Genomic DNA, 18,785 nt, shown 5'->3' with positions numbered 1-18,785 from the left:
GCGATGTGCGAGGGGCGGTTCTTGCCCTCACATCCCAAGGCTCTGCCGCGCGTGCTGCCGTCTCTTTCCAGCGACATCTTTTAATACCTGGGAGCTGTTTAGCCCGCGGGGGAGGGAAGGAGGGAAGGGGAAAAGAAGAGGCGGTTGCTCTGCGACTCCCGGCTCGGGGACCTTCTTGGCCCGGTGCCCTCGGCGCCAAACCTGTCACTGCGAGACTCTGGAGGAGCTCCGAGAACGGCCCCCTCCCCCTGCTCCGGATGCCGTGACGAGAATCTCCAGGGCATAAAGGCAGATCTCCGCCACGCGTGCTCGCCAGCCGCCCCCCAGCCGAAGACCTCGCGTTGGCGGCAGGCATGGGCGGCCGGGTCAAGTGTCTTGTGCGATGCGCCCGACGCAAGAAGTTGCCTCGTTTCCTGAAGTCCGTCTTGCTGAAAATCATCGGCGATGTGGTGAGGAGCAGACCTTTGCCCCACTCTCTGGTGCTGGTGGTGAGGAACCGGCGGAGCTCGGCCCTCCGCCCTCGACAGGTAAAGAAATGGGGAGACCTCCCCTCTGCTAACGCCGTCCGGGAGGCGCGCTACGTCCTTATGCCCACCTAGAATGCGTTGCCGAGTGAGCGCGAATTTCCGAATTCATGTTCTACCTCTTTCCCTTTTTAAAGAGATTTTCCCGTTCGGAGGCACTTCCCCCTTTTTATTTATTTATGATATATTTTTATCTATATATCTACATATCTACTTATCTGTACATTGTCTCTCATTTGAAAGAGCGTTTGTTAGCGACTTGGTTTCAAAAGAAGAAAGACCCTACTATTTCCTTCTCCTAATAGTTCGGGGTTCTTTTCCAGGTTGTTTCACTGAAATGGCCACATTCTGAAATACACACAAACGCATACTGTACACAGAACTTGTAAAAAGGCTGCTTAAATTTAGGCAAATCCTGCAAAATGGCTTCATTGATTTAAGCAACTGATTTCACAAAAACCACAGCCATATTAGAAAGATGAATTTACTAATTTAGAGACATCATGTGGGGCAACAAAGGGATAAGAAACAAAATCACAAAAAATTACAGTGCAACCTTTCCCCGTGTGGCTTTCAGAGGCCTGTAAAAAACCCTCTCCTACTCCTTGCTGTTGCTAGATGAGTAGGCCTTTCCATATTAAAGCAAGCTGACTTCATTCTCTTTGTGGCTGGGTTTCACCCAATTTAGCCTGATTATTATGGATGATAGTTCTACCAGAGCTTCTCCCCATCTTAAAGCGACTTTGTATATTTGTGCCAGGATGCAAAATAAAGGGAGCCAACTATGCAAATCTGAAAGAAGCTCAAAACTTTCACTAGAAAGTCCATGCTTGTGATAAGATAGGATCGCTTCTGAAGCCTCCTGTCTACGCTCCATTTTCGATGGGTCTGGAAAAGACTTGCAACATCAGTCTCGTGCTTTTTCTTTCTCTATGCCAAATTTATCTTTTTATCTTGCCTATATAATTAAATCCATAACTACTAATCTAAATTATATCGTATCTTTAACTTTCATTTCGCAGTTAGTGTTTGTCAGGCTTTTTGAAAAGAGAAAAAGAAAATCCCTGATACAGTTTATTACTCTAAATTTCCAAATATAATTTATATGATTTTTTAAAAAAAGTATACGTTATTTATGTTTGGACGATGGTTATTTTAAATATTTTTCTAAAATCTCACCTAGCCTTTGAGGTCTCCTATTTAATCTGGCCTTTTGGGAATCCAGTGAACTGGCAGGTGGATTTTTCTGCAAAGACAATCTGGCAAATTGACAAGAGGATGAATAGGTTAAAATAAAGCAGATTGGAAAATAAGCATTGAAGGACTAATGAAACCCTGAGAGAGAAATGTTGTCCAGTGTAACTGACAAGACCGCGTTAGAGAAGAGTTCGAGCAAAAGGCTTTTCTAAATAGCATTTCTTAGTGCACAGTCCAGGTCTATGACAATGTCAAGGTCATGTCTCTTCTTTCTTAATATTATTCCTCAGACAATTTTCAAGAATCCCATAATCTTGGTAATGCATGGCACAATAATCCAGCAATTCAACTTCAGGCACTCACCCCTAATATTTACCCTTAATTGAATAGCTGCAGTCATACTTACCATTTACTGAACATTTCTCTTGCACTTTATGGGCCCAAGCCTGCTGCATATTTTTATTTTACCTAATAAACAAAGACAAGCTTAAAAAAATAACCTAAACATTAAAAAAAAATATTCTATTTTTCTTTGGCACATTCTGATACATGTTTCAGTTTCCCCTTGAAATAAAAGAAAATTTAAATCTGACTTGAGACCTCTTTTCTATATTTCTTTATTTTTTATAAGAAAATGTTTAAACTGAAACAACAGGAAGCAGGACCTTCCCAATGAAGGAACGAAGATACGTTAATCAAGAGACATGTTTAAACATTTCCGAGTGCTTTCAGTCTAGTGCAGCTATTTGTATCAAATGCATGTTTTGAAAAAATTGATTATGTAACAGCACAGTCCTGTATAGATTTACTCTGAACTAAGATTGGTGCTGTTCAGTGGACTTTTTTACAATTAAATGTACTGCAGGCCCAAGAATATTGCACCAGTCTTTCATCCAAAAAACCCACCATGAGTAGGTTTTGTCGAAATAAATTAAAAATGTGTTATGGCCCCACCCTGGACATCCTTACTTAGAATTAAATTCCTAAAATTTAATAAGGCTTATTCTCAACTAATCCTCAGCTACAACTGCAATTTTTTGCACTCTTACTTGAGAGTAAAGGCCACTTAATATAATTGGATTCCTTTTAAGTAAACAAGAACAACGGTAGCTGTGTTAAGCTTTGAAGTGCAATGAGAGTTCTTCCTTGCTTTTGCTACAGAACAGTGTGATCTTATATATGTCTGTTCAGATGCAAATTTCCTTAATCTGAGTAGATCTTAGTCCTAAATGAGTGGATAGATGATCACAACTCAACTCGGCTTCTTTACAGTATGATCCTCCTATTACTTTTGGGAATAATATTTCCAAATATTATAATATATATTCTGGCATAATATTTCATTTGAATTGAAAACATTTTCTCTCTGTCAAGCCTGCAAAACTGGGCAAACCTTAATTAACTGTTGTTTTACAGAGCAATTGCAGATACTGTTGTTGTTGTTTTATATCCTGTACCTAAGTCATTTTTTTTCCCTCTGATAAGTAAGAAAAAAAATCTTTGGTAAGCAAACAAAAGCAAAAACAAAAAAGACTATTCCTCATATGGTGTGTACATACTCAACAGTTAGACATGCTAATGGCCCAGGATGACTTCTGGGTTGAATATAGTCTCCGTCCTTAAGGTGTGGTCCAGAAAGAAAATGCACCCCAGTGCCTCTGAGAATATGAACGTGTCATTGGCTCTTCCAGGTCCCAATCCAGCATTTCAATAGTCCAAAGTCTCATTGGCCTTATTCACACAGCAGGCTTAACCAGGTCTGGTAAGGGCCTAGCAGATGTATTTGCAAAATATACTAAGTTTAGTTAGTGTTAGCTTTGATTAGGGAGGGTGCTTGAACGTATGTGTGTGTATATGGACACGTGGGGACGTGTGTGAGGGTGTGTGTGGGGTGTATACACACCTGTTGTACAAATCCAACCCATTTGATTGGTTCAGGGCACTGTGTAAACACAGAAAATAGTTTTAATTCAGTAACCAAGGTAAGGATGTCAATTGGAAGAAGCCATTGGGGCGCAAAAAGTATTTCAGTGCCTCCTCTTCCAATGCACCTTTAGTGAGAATAGATTTTGTGGACATGTGTCTCCCCTCCTCCATCAAAATGAATGCAGGTGCTCTTATTGGTGAGAGAGAGATTTGCAAGGCATATAAGCTCTTCTTGAAGAGAGGGCAGGCAGATCATTAGGATGAGGGAAGGAAGGGAGAGCAAAGACCTCAGCAAAACTGCAAATTCATTTTCAGCTGAGACATAAGTATACAGTATGGTCTCAAGGTGTGGGGGAACGGACAGCCTCCCTTTGGGTAGCCATGTGTCCTTGGTGGGAATAATCTCCATTTTGCTGTGAAGAAGAATTTCCTGTCAAAGAATAACAAAATGAGCACCCACAATTGCACATCCATCTTGCTGACTTTCCTCAATTGTGACGTGATAAAAAGCTTCATTAGTCCCACTGGAACTGTGTCTGCCCCCATTATCTGCTGCTCCCGGAGGATCATTTCAGATGCCTTTGGCAATTGGAGATCTCAGCCCCATGGCCCAACCCTAATGCCAAGAGAGACGCATGGACAGGTGTGAATGTGAGTGTTTTAGTTTTTAGAGAGAAAGCTGTAGCTCCACCACGAAGCACCTATTTGATGTGCATAGAATGCTGCTTTTCTAGGTAGGACTGAAAAGACTGCTACCTAACAGCCCCAGAGAAAGCCCTCTGCCAGTCAATGGTAAGGTCCACGTGAGAGGCCAGCCAGAAATGCAGTGCAGTCTGGCCAGTTAATTCACTGTGTGTCATAACAATTCCGTTAACCCAGGTTTCTTGTGTATATACAGAACCAGTATTGAGAATTAGCAGACTAGATGAACCTGTATCTGAGTAAGTGATTGAATTAGCCAACTCAGGTCAAGACATTTGGGGGGGAAGGGGGTGCCTTTGAGTCAGTCTTGACTCCTGGTGACTGCCTGGACAAGTCCCTGCAGTTTTCTTGGCAAGATTTTGGAAGTGGTTTGCCATTGCTGCTACCTAGGGCTGAGAGAGAGTGACGGGCCCAAGGTCACCCAGCTGGCTTTGTGCCCAAGGCAGGACTAGAACTCACAGCATTCTAGCCTGATGCCTTAACCGCTACAGCAAACTGGCTCTCAGTCTCTGAGAGAACCAGTATCCGAGTCAGTGGCTGAGTTAAGCAATTCAGGTCAAGACTAGCAGGTGCATTTTCACAAGGGGCTACGCTGGCTGGGGAGTCAGTTCACGGTTTTGTGTGAACTGAAGAAAAAAAAAAAGGTCATTCAATCCCTAGGTTAAGCGTGTTATGAAAATACAGCCCAGTGAGGCAATTTCCTCATTGTCACCCTTTGTCACCCTGTGGGTGTCCACACGCTGGTGGGTATTTCCTGAATTTAGCCGGCGGGTGTTCCGTTAGTTTTAAGCTCGTCCCATTACCCCGGAATGGGCGAAAGGCAGCTGACTTCGTTCATTCAAAGTCCCTCCGGGTGAGTTAGACGGCGGCGCCCGCGGCTTTTTTAACATGGCTGCTGCCCTGCAGAGGAACGTCGCGCACGTTTGTTTGTTTGTTTGCTTGCAAAAGCTGGTGAGCCACCTGCTCGCCCAATTCTCGGCGACTTCAAAAAAGAAAGTGGCGGTCGTCATTCCCCTCTCAGAAAAATGAAGCGTAGAGGGCTTTGAAGAAAGAAGAGCACGCATGCCCTATGAAAGAAAAGGGAAGTTAGGCAAGCTTATCCGTTAAAGCCAGGGCGTCCTCGCTTCTTGTTTCAGAGAGGTCAAAACAGGACGCCGTTTTCGTCCTTAAAAAAAAAAAAAAGAAAAATTGGAGATTGGGATGGCGAAGGAGGCCATGGAATAAATCTAGAAGAATAAATGGTGCCAAGAGGAAAGGGGATTTCCCTGAAAATACATCACTGAGGTTTATTCCTGCAGTGTATAATTCAGTTGGTGGCTTGACTCAGTTTCTCTATATGTAAAGAGGGGTAGGCTTTGCACTGTTCCCCCTGCGGCCTTGGCAGAAGAAAGTGCAGAAACCAGCCCCGCCCTTCCCTCCTCCCCCTCGGGATCGCTCCCAGTGTCTCCTTGCACTGACAGATGGAGCCTCGTCCCCTTGATTCTTCGGTGGTCGCGCAGGCCGACGATAGTCCACGCTTTGGAGGTATCTCTGCTATATGCAATCTCCCCCAACCTGGCGCCCTCCACAAGGTTTGGGACCCCAATACCCGGCCCCGCCCCAAACAACTTTCGTGGGGATTTGGGTGGTCACTCAGACTGCCTTCCCCAACCTGGCGCTTTCTAGATGCGCCTGGAGTCCCCCGGTGGTGGTCCTGCCTAGAAATGGAAACACCGTAGTCCCAGCACCCTTGGGCGTCTGAACGCCCCTTCCCATGATCAAGACCGAGCCAGAAGTGATTACCCACTCCCAGGAATGGAGGTGCCCAGGGCGTTAAATTCGGATCGAAAGAAGTCCTCGGCCTTCTTAGGTGGAGCGTTTGAGCGGGTGGGGCGGGAAGGCTGCTGCGCGGATCTGCCGGAACCGCTCGTCGGTCTCGGTCCGGGTGAAGCGGCCCAGGATGATGCTGGTTCGGCCTTGTGAGCGCCGCCGCTCTCCCTCGCTCCCCCCGCAGTCTTCAAGTTCTCGGCCTTCGGAAAGAGGGCGCGATCCACCCAGATCAAGGGCTGAAAAGCTCAAGAGCGTCCTTCCGAAGTCGTGGGGCTCGAACCTGAAGACCGCCAACTGCTGCTGATTCGTCTTCTGCTGCCAGGCCCGGCCATCCGGAGGAGGCCTTCCCACGTCCCGATCTTAAGAGATTTCCTCTGTCCCTTCTCCTGCAGCAGAGGCTGAAGCAAACTCGGTGTAAAGGAAGGCCTTTTCTTTCCAGAATTGCCCTGTGCTGGAAAGAGGCCTTGTGCTTCACGTGTGTACATGTACACTAATCTGTTTGCTAGCAGTAGAATAGATGAATTGTTGTTCTTGTTATTACTATTATCTTCATCACCACTTCATAATTCCACTTCTTCTAGGATGCTGAAGAACTTGTCCAAATGTCCCCAGCTGACAAGCGCCCACAGGCACCCACGGTCAGAGGGGCATTTCAGCTGCAGGCTAAAGCTGCAGACCATGGTCCTTGCAGATCCTCAGAGGAGCCTCCTGGCTTCCAGCAGATTGGCCTGTCCACGGTTTGATAAGGTGGTAAGCCTTGCTATATTTTTGCTCATGGGCTTCTTGGGAGTATCAGGATGGAAAAGAACAACTAATTTCACTTATGCAAAGCTTGCTTTGCAAGCCACCAAGGTGGCTTTAGACAACAGGCTTTGCCAAACCCCAACACACCACTTTATGGCTTGATGAAATGTGTGTGGGAACCCAGCTGAGGCTGGATTGGCCTGATCTAACAGCCTGCATTAAAGTGGGAGGACAGCAGAAAGTTAGCCAACTGAGTAATGCAAATGAATCCAACTCAAGGGCTTGTGATCTGGGAACATGTATGAAGCATAGGGGAATCCTAGGCTGACATCCTTCCACACTTACCTGGGAGTAAATCAAATTGGATTCAGTGGGCCTTTCTTTTAAGTAGGCATGCACTGGGTTGGTGTATAAGACATACACCCATTCTCTCTTTTCCAAGCTCCTATGGTTGTCCCCTATGCACTTCAGTCATATTGAACTGCAAAGTCTGTCATCCCCACTAGAGATGGTGGGAGTTGCACTCTAACTTACTTAGAAATCTAACCTTCCTTTTAAGAGGGCCAGAGCTTCTGGATCAGGACTCCAGATCCAGCATCTCTGTAAATCTATTTTAATTAAATAACCAGTGTGGTTATGGTGCTGGGCTGGGAACAGGGAGACCCAAGTTCTAGTTCTCCTTTAGCATAGAAGCTGGCTGGGTAACTTTGGGCCAGTTACTCTCTCTCAGCCTTAGTCTGGGAAGTCAGAAAACATTTATTCACCAAACCACCTTGGACCAGTGTAGTAGGTTATGGTCCACAACTTTCAATGAAGAGGATTTTATCCTGCCGTTCATTGACTCAGACTGATTCCATTCCATTTTAACCAGTTGTTGGGAGCCTGCCTGGAAGTGAGCTTGCTTTGACTTCAATGAGCTGAAACTGCTGACCAGGTTCACAAGGCACAAAGAACCCAGCTTTCTTGAATAAACACAATTGATGGAATTAACACAATATTCTAGACCAAAACAAAAGAAACATGTTCTGGAAGTTTTGGTTCCTAACATTTCGCCAGCACCTGTGACCGGCATCTTCAGAGGACAGGAGCACAGAGAGAACCGCTCCTGTCTGTGCTCCTGTCCTCTGAAGATGCCGGTCACAGATGCTGGCGAAACATTAGGAATCAAAACTTCCAGAACACGGCCACACAGCCCAGAAGACCCACATCAGCCATCGTATTCTGTCCATGAAAGCCTTCGACAAAACATGTTATGGTTTAGCATGTGCAAACTAGCTAGGCCAAAAAGTCAATTCAGAGGCATACCAAAGCAATCCAGATTAAACCAACAACTTGAAATGGGTATCTCTGTGTTTGTTTGTGCCTATTTCGAAATGCTATTTGTTCCACTGGTTCTGCTTGTTTAAGTGAAAGCATGGGATCAGAATTAATTATCTAACACTTTCTCAAAGGCCCCAGTTTTTGTTGTTGTGATGATCAATGGCAAACATTCAAATTATGCTTCTGAGAAAAAGCTTTGAAAAATGACCTGAAAGCAGCTCAGTCTGTCTTTCTCTCACACACATGTTCTAGCCCCAGTATTACACGTACAGCACACTTGCTAAGGGAAAACAAGATGCAATTTCAGATTCATATGTGTGCAAATGTGTTCCTGCTTCTTTATGGAGATGGTTCTCTTGCCCCCCCCCCCAACATTGCTAGTAAAATAAGGGGGTCTTCTGAATCAGGCATTTTGTTGTTGTTGTTGTTAATTGCTGTTGGAAAGGAATTATGTGAAAGGGCTGAGACTCTGTCCCTCTGTCTGTTGGTCAGCAGGATAACACTCCAAAAACAGAACAGAACTGGACCAAATAGGACATGAGGGAGAAGCCAGCCAAAGAAAGATTGAACTGGAAAATGTGCCAGATCCAGGACTGCTGAGAAAAAAAACCTCTCCCCCACCTCCACCCCCCCAAATTAAAAATCTCACAGGGGAAAGGCAATTGGGCAACAGCAAATGTTGCTGCTCTTCCATTCTAAGTTGGCTCCCTTCCAGTCATAAGAGCCAGAATAACACTCTTCTTAAAAGCTAAAACAAAACAAAACACCAAAATATACTCTGCATGCTTTTCCTACATTATTTTATTACTATACTTATTATTTTTTGTGGTTGGGTTCATATTTTAATACTGTTTTTGCATTTGTATATGTTTGCATAATAAAATCATTAAAACTTAAAAAGTACTTAGTAAGAATTAATTACTAGTAAAGTTGCTAATACTTACTAAAAAGTACTTAAAAGCTGCACTTAGTTCATTCAGAAAACAAGGAAGAGTCCTGTAGTATCTTAGAGACTGACCCGTTTATGACTGCGAGGGTTTCTATGGATTGCAGTCTATTTCATCATACGCATGTCCTGAGAAAAGTTCAGGCCAACGTTAGTTCTTCAACACCATTAAGACTGAGCTCGGGAAAATTTCAAGAGCTGGAGTTTTGACAAAGTCATGTTCTAAACACAAAGATTGACTTGAAAGTCTGTCTCACTCCACATGCTAAGTCTGTGGCTTGTGGGGGGGGGGGGGGGGAGGGTAAGTTGAACATTGTTATTGTGATTTGTGAATCATGACTGACAGTTTCACATGTTATATAAAGCTAGCCAATTTTGACTTGTACAAAATCATATTAATCATGGTTAAGTAAAGCATACTCGGATGTATTACATGAACGGGGCCATTGAGTTCAAGGCAGTCTACTTCCAGTTCGTTTGGACTGTCACTCATGCAGCTTTCCATGGGCTTCCTTTTACATACTTCTAAATGGCTGAATATGCAGAAAGCATAGAAGAGAAGACAACTTGTTACTCTCTTCCACCACCAGATAGAGTATCTTACTTCTCTAGAGTATCTTACTTTTCTTCTATTAGAAGAGTATCTTACTATTGAACAAAAACAATTATTGAGCAGAAAGACAGGAGAGGCCATTTCGCCTTTTTCTTCCCACAAAATTTCCACCTAAAAATCTCCCTCAGTTGATCTTCAAATGTAGCTTGACTGCTAACAACACATCAAGACTAACCAACGTTATTAAAAGGCATAAGATTTTGGCAGCTGCAGCTCACGTTGTTATTCATCATAAGCTTAATCAAAGCTTATGCCTTTTAATAACATTGATTAGTCAGGAAAGGTGCTACCAGACTCCTGATTTTTAGACTAACATGGCTCTTCTCTTACAATACTAACAACACAGGAGCCCAAAATGTTAAAAAGTTAGCAACTGTAGTCTGGACTGATTGTCCTCCTCCTTATGTCATTGCTCCACACAGACATACATTCTTTGGCAAACCAATTATATCAGCATAAGAGTGACTACTGAGCATATTTTCCGCCCCTCCCAGGGGCACCTGACTGCTTGTTCACCAGACTGGTGGATTGGGCGGATTGGGCGGGGGTCCAATCCAGCCCTGCATATCTTGGATTCTTTGATTTCCTAACCAGAAGCAGAAGAGAACAGCTTCTCAGAGAAGGACAGCAGCATTTGGGACAGGTGGAACCCGGCTTTGGGATCTCATCAGTGCATCAGCACACAGGCTTAGGAAGTCTCTAAGTGTCCTAACCTAACCTGACCTCATTTTGGGGGTCAAGGAGATAGATCAGATTTCCTCTGCCAAGGAACCAGCATTTCCAGGCATCTCCACCTCTTTGGGACTCTTCAAAGCAGCTCCTTGCTTCCAGCGGTGGAGATAGGTACAATTATTGGAGGAAGTGACTTGTCCCCGCCCCTGTAACAACCCTGATTTGACTTTTTTCTTGGAAAGAAGCATCCTTGAACTTGACTGTTTTTTCTTCCGAGCATCAGTTTTAGACACATCACCACTGTAAGAAACATTGCCTGTTGAAAGCGAACCAGGGGTTCTTAACCCTGGAATTGGTCCTCAAATATGGGACGGATCGGCCACATTAGCATCAGGCACTCGGCTAACAGGGCAACTTGGCTATCCATGGCTCACAAGCTTACAGCACCCCAGCCAATGTGGTTTGTTTGTGGTTTCGTGTGTTGTGCGAACCCAGGCATTTGGGTTCATTTAATGAAGCGTACTGTGAGAACGGTCACCTATAGTTGCTGAGCACATCTAACAACGGTTTATTTGTTCATCGGGAAGCAAGCTGGAACCGCCTCCATATTTATAGGATTAGGAAGAAGGGGGGCCTGCGAGGATCTGAGTTCACCTGCTGGGGGGGGGGGGGAGGAGCTCAATTTTTACAGACCCTCCATTCTAAGTGCAAGAGCACATGTGGGCTTGTGAAGAGCAGCCTTGCTGCGGTTTCCTGAACTGCAAAATGAAAAGGTGGGGAGGGGGAGGGCATTCTTCAACTTTCTCAGTAACCCCGTCACCACCTCGTCCAGCCCTCCGTCAATATTCCTCCTTCTCTTTCTAAGGCAATGCTGGTGCTTAAGGGGGCGTGGATGTAAGAGTTCAGCCAATCAGATATGCGGGGTGCAAAATCCGGGCGCGGGGGGGGGGAGCCGCTGCTTTTCTTGGCGGGTAGAGGGGAGAGCAGCAGGGCTCGCATGGCCGGTCCCGGAGGTCGCCAGATGGAGGCGGCGGGCAGAAGGAATCCGTCTGACCGGCTAAGCCGAGCTGCAGCGGAAGGGAACATAGAGAACATGCGAATGCTGCTGGACGGTGGCGCCGACCCCAACGGGCTTAATTTGTATGGCAGGAGCGCGATTCAGGTAGAGGCGGGCACGGCTGGCGGGCGGGCGGGCTGGCTGGCTCTCGCTTCGGCTGTTGTTGGGGGCGAGCTCGCGCTTCCCTTTTCTCCGGAGAGTGTCTTCTCCGAAGGGAGGCAGGCGCTCGTGGGCATCCGCGGGAAAGCTTTCGGAAACGTCGGGGAGCGAGAGAAAATGGATGCCAGCGGTAGCGGGGCTTGACAGAAATGTCGGCCAAGGGCAGTTGCCCGGCTCTCTCGGTCTAGAGCCGCTGCGCGCACCTCGGTCGGAACGAGGATGGGTTTTGCTTCCTGTTGCTTTAAGGAAGGGGGAATCTACATTTAAAAGCTGGGAAGGAGCCGTCGTCTGAACAAAATTAGGCTTCCAGCGGTCTGTCTCCCCCCACCCCCAAGTTTGGGGGGGTGAAAGGGAAGAAAAGCCACCCGAAAAGGTTTCTCGGTTGCGCAGCAGCTCCAGAGGACCTTGGATGAGGCGGATTATCTGGAACCCTTTCAGCCAGGATTCAGGCACCGGTATGGGACGGAAATTGCACTGGTCGAGCTTTTGGATGATCTCTGGCGAGGGCTGTCTGCCGCTTTCGATACCATATTCTTCTGGATCGGCTCAGAGGATGGGGGGTGGGCAGCACGGCGTTGTGCTGGTTCGCCTCCTTTCTCCAAGGTCGGTTCCGGCGGTGACTGGGGAGGAGACTTCCCGTCCTCGGCCCCTACTTTGTGGGGTTCGGTGTTCTCTCCAGTCCTATTCAACATCGACCTGAGGCTGCTCATGTAGATGTTATTATTTGTTAATTTGTTACTATTTTTTCAGTTGCTGACAGCTCTATTTTTGCTCATCTGTTTTCAATAATTTTCTTTTGAGCACCGTGTGTCCCAAAATGCAGGAAATATATTTTCGGTAGTGTCATGCAAGTCAGGGTGGTGCGGAGAAATTCAAGGAGAGATCAGTTAGGGTGGAAACGATCCCAGTTTAATTTCCTGGCATTTCTTGAGTAGAAAATGGCTGAAATCCTGCAAATGTAAAGCAGTGGATATCTTATTATATAGTCGTCAGTTCACATTCACCAGATTTTAGAAAATGCATGTGTGTGTGTGTGGGGGGGGGGGAGCTGGGGGTTCCAATCCATCGCTTGTTCTCGCATTCCTTTGTCTTTCCACTACAATTTCTTCCATCATTTTCCCCGACCATAAATATATACAGTATCTGAAAATTATGTCTTTGCCATAAATCCTCCTATGGGAGGAAGGCAACTTCTGATATTCTTAAATTTAAAAGGTTGTTCAGATTGAGAAGGAAATCATTTTTGCCATTCAGTCTGCTCGATCAAAAGCCCAGCAGAATAGAAATGAAAGGGTTCAATTGAATCAAATGTATGGATTAAAACAGAGCACCATGGATTGGATAGGAAATAATTATTTAATGCTTAGATGTTAGCCATTCTGTTCCATTGCTATTGCTCTACTCAGTTATTTTAAGATTTTGAAATCAGTAGATAAGGCAGAAAGGGTTATTGTTATTTTATAAAATTTGGATGCTGTCCAGCTCCAACCTACTCTTAAAGTTAAAGCTAGAGCACATTTTGCTTTGAATATTCATGAGGAGAAAGGACGAAACACACATGTAATTTCTCTAGTTGCCTAGTATGTCTCGGTTTCTGTTTGGTTAGCATTTTATGTAAGTGAATAGTGAATTTTAGTCATATTTAATGTTACACTTATTTTTTAAAAAAATCAAATCAAGTCTATTATCAAGACTTGATAATACCCTTCTCTTCCCCCTGCACTCCAGAAGACTCTCTCTGGTTTGGAGGGCAGGAGGGGTGTTCAGTGTGTTGTCCAGGCAACCTGCTCCTCCAGACATATTTATTACCCTCTGAGTTTTGGAGGACTTTTGGATAGGAGAAGCTGTCAATCAAATCCCAAGTGCGCACAGATGAGGTTATCCTTCCTGAGCATCCTTGACAGCTTTGTCCTGGGATGTGCTGCGGGAATACTTTAGCACTACAAATTGACGCTTCAGAGGGAAGTAAACCAATTGCAGATTTGGAGATGGGCTGCAACTCCCATAATCCATGACTATTGGAAACATTGGTTTATAGTCCAAAATGTCTTCAGGGTAATAAGAATCCCATCACTCTATCTGTTTGCTCAGAAGTAAGTCCCAATGACTCACCCATGTGTGTGAACTGCAGGAAGCGAAGGCTCCCAAGTTTGGGTTACTTGGGAAGTATCAAAATATCTTGTGGTTATTGCCTTCTTGAACAAGTGACAGTATAGGTCTTAAGGGCCTGGTGGTTTCATTGACATAGTCATGCAGGTTTTTGGCCACAGCCCCAGTTTTTCTGGTGGTCTCCCATCTGTGTATTAACTAATTCACTCCTACTTGGCTGTTTGAGGTCAGCCACAGTTGATCTGATGTTGCTGCTTGCCTATTTACTTGGAAGAAATTCCACAGAATCAGGGTGGGGTGGGGTGGGGTGGGGTGGGGTGGGTTTCAATCTGTGCTTCTGTGTGCCCAGGGTTAGGTGTATAGTATCCCTGACACTGGAATCTCTTGCCGTACCATTGTCTTGTTCTTTAATAATATTTTATTGGAATTTTAAAGTTACAAAGTTAAAAGTTAGAAATGAAAAAGAAAATTGAAAATACAAATTATAAAGAAAAGGAAAAGAAAAAGTGAGATAAAGTAAAAGAAAAAGAAAAAAGATATGAAAAATAGATAACTTCCAGTCTATCTCTGGTCTTAGGAATAATAAGAGTATCATAAGTGCTAGTTTTTAATGCATTAAGTAGGAATAATTCTTTGTCAAAACATATCCCATTACATTTATAATCTAATCTTCAAATCCCCATGTAAGCTTCACCCCACCTGCATTTTGCAAATAGTCCACCAATGGTTTCCATTCTTTAAAGTAATAATTATTTGAGTTTTCTTTTAATAAGCAAGCCAGTTTATCATTTTCTGCCATTTCCATCAGTTTTAACAACCATTCTTGTATTGTTGGTAGTGTCTGGGTTTTCCAGCCGTACCATCGTCTTGTGATGTCTTTGGGTTGTGATTCCTGTTGTAAGGGCCGTGTGAGTTTGGGTCAGTGCTGAGAACATCTTATGGCCAAGCTCCTGCTCCTGAAGTTCTGGACTTGCTTGTTATTCCAAAGATTCTTCTGGCAAAATTATGGGTCTCTCCCCCCACCCCAGATAGCACTGGAAGAACAGTAGAGAGGCCGCAATTTCATAATTAAGGACTGATTCTAGAAAGAGGTTCAATTCTCAGTTGTTCCGATTAAATCCACATGAGAGTCTATTTTGCTTAGTTAAGCTTGAATTCGGATCCAGACAACAAGCCCAATCCATGCGTGGGGTGCTGTCTCAGGGGCTGCCTGACAACACCTCTTCCTTCTTTCTCTTCCAGGTCATGAAGTTGGGAAACCCCAAAGTGGCGGAGCTGTTACTGCACAGGGGAGCAAATCCCAATCTGCCGGACCCTTCCACTGGCTCCCTGCCGGTCCACGACGCGGCCCGCGAGGGGTTTCTGGACACCCTGCAGGTGTTGCTCTCCGGCGGAGCTCGCCTCGATTTGCCCGACCACAGCGGCCGCCTCCCTCTTCATGTGGCTGCAGAAAATGGGCAGAGCCACGTGGTCCGTTTCCTTGCCCGGCGCCAGAGCGACAACGCCTAGAAGCGGAGGGCGCGGGGCGCTGCCCGGTCGGGGACTCCCGGTCTCGGCCTTCTGACCATTCCAACCGGCGCGCTTATCCGCTGCGCTGGCTCCTTTGCGTTCGCTGGCTAGCGAACATTTGGGTGGATCGCTGCCTCTCCGAATCAGCGGAGAGGCAACTAAACGCGAGCGGGTTCAGTTCACCGGGAGAGTGGAGTAATTAATCCAGGGTCGCCCACTTAATTGCAAGTTAGTCGCGCTGGCTGGCTTCCGACGTCTCCAGAAGAAGATGCCCTGTCCAGAGGTTGTTGTCCGCTGACTTGGATAAGAAAACGTTCTTTCTTATCCAAAAAGCCCCTGGCTTCCCCTGTCAATTCTTTTCTTCCTTCTTCTTTTCTTCCTTCTTTTATCTGTCCATCTATTCCTCCATGGCTGCAAATGGTTTAAAAGGAAATTTGGATTAAAAGTGGAGGGGTGGGGAGGGCGATGCCCAGTTTATAAGCTTGATTCTATTGGGCAGAATAAAGGATGCTTCAGAACACACAGCAAGTGTGAGGATTGTATTTGAGCACAAGAGGGTCCCCTGTAAGGTTGTGAACTATAATCACTTACCTAGGCCCATAGATAATTCCCAGATAGATAGACAAGTCCACATCAGCATTGTAACAAATTACATTTATGCGCAGTGATATTAAAGTCTGCAAAAAACCCTGATCAATACCTCAGTGCTGATCTCTCAAAGTCCAGAGAACCCAATTACAAATATGACATTAAAGTGCACATCTACATAGGCTTAAGCCTCACTGAACACAATGGCTGGGTTTCCCAGACATACTTACCTATGAACTTAACTGATTTATTCAATCCAAATTTCTGAGTTTGTACAACACAAGGCACTTAAATTTAAACTAATAAGCTAAAAGTGGTTGCCTAGTTTGTGGTTCAGTAGATCAATATACTGTAGTAAAAGATAATTATATCCCAGTAAATATTAATAAAACTGTAGTGATAAATTCACATATCTTGCTAAGCCATAATATGATGTTTTGTTTTAGTTGAAATGAGTTAATCTACTCATTGTGGCTTAGCAGCATGAGAATATATTCAAAAAGCCAAGTTTTTACAATGTCATTCGATCCTAAATCTGAGAAAATACAGACATTTGAAATCTAACAATGTTGACTACTGAAGGCCTTTTGATTATATTCAAAATATGTAAAATATATTTTGAATATAAACATGGTGCTACCCAAAATGGACTTTTTAAACCACCATCACATTATTTCACTGTACTATTATAGAAACCCAGTTTCAATTCCCAGAATCATGTGAACTCAGAAAATTAAGTTGAGTAATCTATGATTAAATTAGCATAAGTATGTTCTGCAAACCCAGCCACTAAATATATAGTAATTCAGATATATGTGGATACAAGCAGAATGATGACTTTGAGAATATATCCCTCCTATCACTACATGCACAAACTGAAACTTGGTAATGTTAGCTTTTTCCAAGTCATAATCTAATAAAAAAATTGCACCAAATGCTGCTCCAGCCATACATTAACTACTTTATTTGAGCTCAAGCCATGTGCTCACTTGTCCCCAATTTACTAATATCTTACTATTGTTATATCCCCATGGTGTTGCCTTCATCATGTTTTAAACTCTATTTTTTTTTCTATGCAAGCTACTTGAGTCTTTTTGATTGTTGTGCCATAGAAACATGCTTAACAAATAAAATAAATAAATGAGCCAGCCTTAAGTTGTGTTACTTGTATTGATGTTAAGGTTTTCCCTGTACTCCAGAGGACAGCCACAAGATGTGTAAAATCTGTTAAGTTTTATAATTCATTCTCATTGAAGACAAGTCAATAATCTAGTAGCAGCCCAGGCAGAAGATCTACAAAGGGAACAGCAAATTTCATGCTAAGGATGGTCTTCTGCTGAATCAAGCAAGGATGGGTAGCATTACAACTTGATAATGGGGAAAATATTTCAATCAACACAGAGTGTCATGAACTAGTCTACCTGCCCAATCTATGTATGCTGGATTTTACATGTACTAGATTTCTAATGAAACCTAGGCCTTAGCAGAGCAAGTTGGAGCTATGCCACAAAGTACAGTACACACTATTGAAATGTTCTTGCTGGCACAGGTGCACCGGAGCTCACCACAGAACAGATGAGATGATGTAAATATTCCAGAATAACATGATGCACCGCTCATTATTTTGGGTGAGAATAGAATAGCTACAAAATGATAATCCTATTGAAATGTCTTCTTGAAAGTATCCTTCTTGAAAGGGGCTTTGGCACATCACATCAGCAACATGTGATGTGGAAATCAGATCCTTCACATGATGAACTATCAGTCAAAGCAGGCTGCTGAGTCTGATTCCACAGTAACTGCTCATGAAGACACCACATGCATAAAAAGCAAAGATAAAGAGTGTTTTGTGTAGATACATTTGGGTTATTTATCTTTGGCTCTCTGCAACCCTTAGGGGAAAAAACACCTGACAGTAGTTTTTCAGGGGCATCCTCAAGGGGGGTTAAACAAGTCAAGATGGCAGCTGTGACCACACAAAGCCCCACCCCTTGTTTACGTGTGTTGCATGTAACACAGGTAAGTAAGCGGTGAGGCTTCAATTGCATGGTCATAGTTGCCATCTTGACTTTTTTGACCACCCTGCACATGCCCCTGTCTCCTTTACAGTCAAAAGACTATCACAAAGGGTGTCTTCAACATGATTTTCATTTACCTGACTTTCAGTCAGAATTGCCTAAATAAAAAATGAATACTGTTTCTATGTATGGTGAGAATTATACAGCTGCATGAGAAGTGGTAAAAGTTTGACAGGCAAAGTAATTCTTGCCACCATGTCAGGCAGTGGAAGGTTTTGTGCTGGTTTCTTCTTAAAAGTGGTGAGTCCTCTTAATCCTTGAGTCGGCAACAAACAACACCAAGGTAATGGTGATACAGCCTTGGAAACTGCACAGACCTTCAGGCTGCCTTTGGGCAGGCTTGGATAAGGGGGGGAGGGGAGCAGGGAATGCCATTTTAACTTTGAACCCCAAAGGATGCATTAAGTCTATCTCAGCTATGGGCTGGGGATGTAATGAAGTCATTGTCATGGGGACATAGCAGAAAAAGGGTGTTGCCAGGACATGACAGTGCAAAATTTTCACAGAGCCAGTTTGGTGTACTGGTTAAGGCACCAGGCTAGAAACCAGGAGACTGTGAGGCATGACTGGGTGACTTTGGGCCAGTCACTCTCTCTCAGCCCAACTCACCTCACAGGGTGGTGGTTGTGGGGAAAATAGGAGGAGGAAGGAGTATTGGTATGCTTGCTGCCTTAAGTTGTATATGGAAAAAAAAAAGTGGGATAAAAATCTAAAAAAAAAATTATCTGCAAATGAGGGAAGGCTCCTTAGTGATACTTCCTACACAGATGTCAGAATTTTGAGTGCCTTTCTCAAGATTCTGAAATACCCACAACGGAGGGATGGCTGGTGA

General features: G+C 44.3%; 1 protein-coding gene across 3 annotated transcripts; it reads left to right on the top strand.

The window, feature by feature from the left end:
* Positions 1 to 83: 83 nt before the first annotated feature.
* Positions 84 to 17,270, top strand: LOC148213839 (cyclin-dependent kinase 4 inhibitor B-like). Of its 3 annotated transcripts, none has more exons than XM_088129822.1 (3): positions 84 to 527; positions 6,740 to 6,905; positions 15,021 to 17,270. In XM_088129822.1, exons 2-3 carry the CDS (start codon positions 6,741 to 6,743, stop codon positions 15,285 to 15,287), a joined length of 432 nt encoding a protein of 143 aa, XP_087985948.1. In that variant the 5' UTR covers positions 84 to 527; position 6,740; the 3' UTR covers positions 15,288 to 17,270. The 3 variants fall into 3 exon arrangements, with proteins under 3 accessions (XP_087985948.1, XP_087985947.1, XP_087985949.1); XM_088129821.1 differs by having other exon boundaries at positions 6,740 to 6,908; XM_088129823.1 differs by lacking the exons at positions 84 to 527; positions 6,740 to 6,905 and adding an exon at positions 11,475 to 11,615.
* Positions 17,271 to 18,785: the final 1,515 nt, after the last annotated feature.

Source organism: Python bivittatus, unplaced genomic scaffold (assembly GCF_059951505.1).
Source record: "Python bivittatus isolate LINGU-HERP-01145 unplaced genomic scaffold, Pbiv_v1 ctg000850_np1212, whole genome shotgun sequence".
NCBI classification, from domain to species: Eukaryota; Metazoa; Chordata; class Lepidosauria; order Squamata; family Pythonidae; genus Python; species Python bivittatus.
The sequence above is the reverse complement of the archived record's forward strand: the minus strand, read 5'-3'. Positions and strand labels throughout refer to the sequence as shown.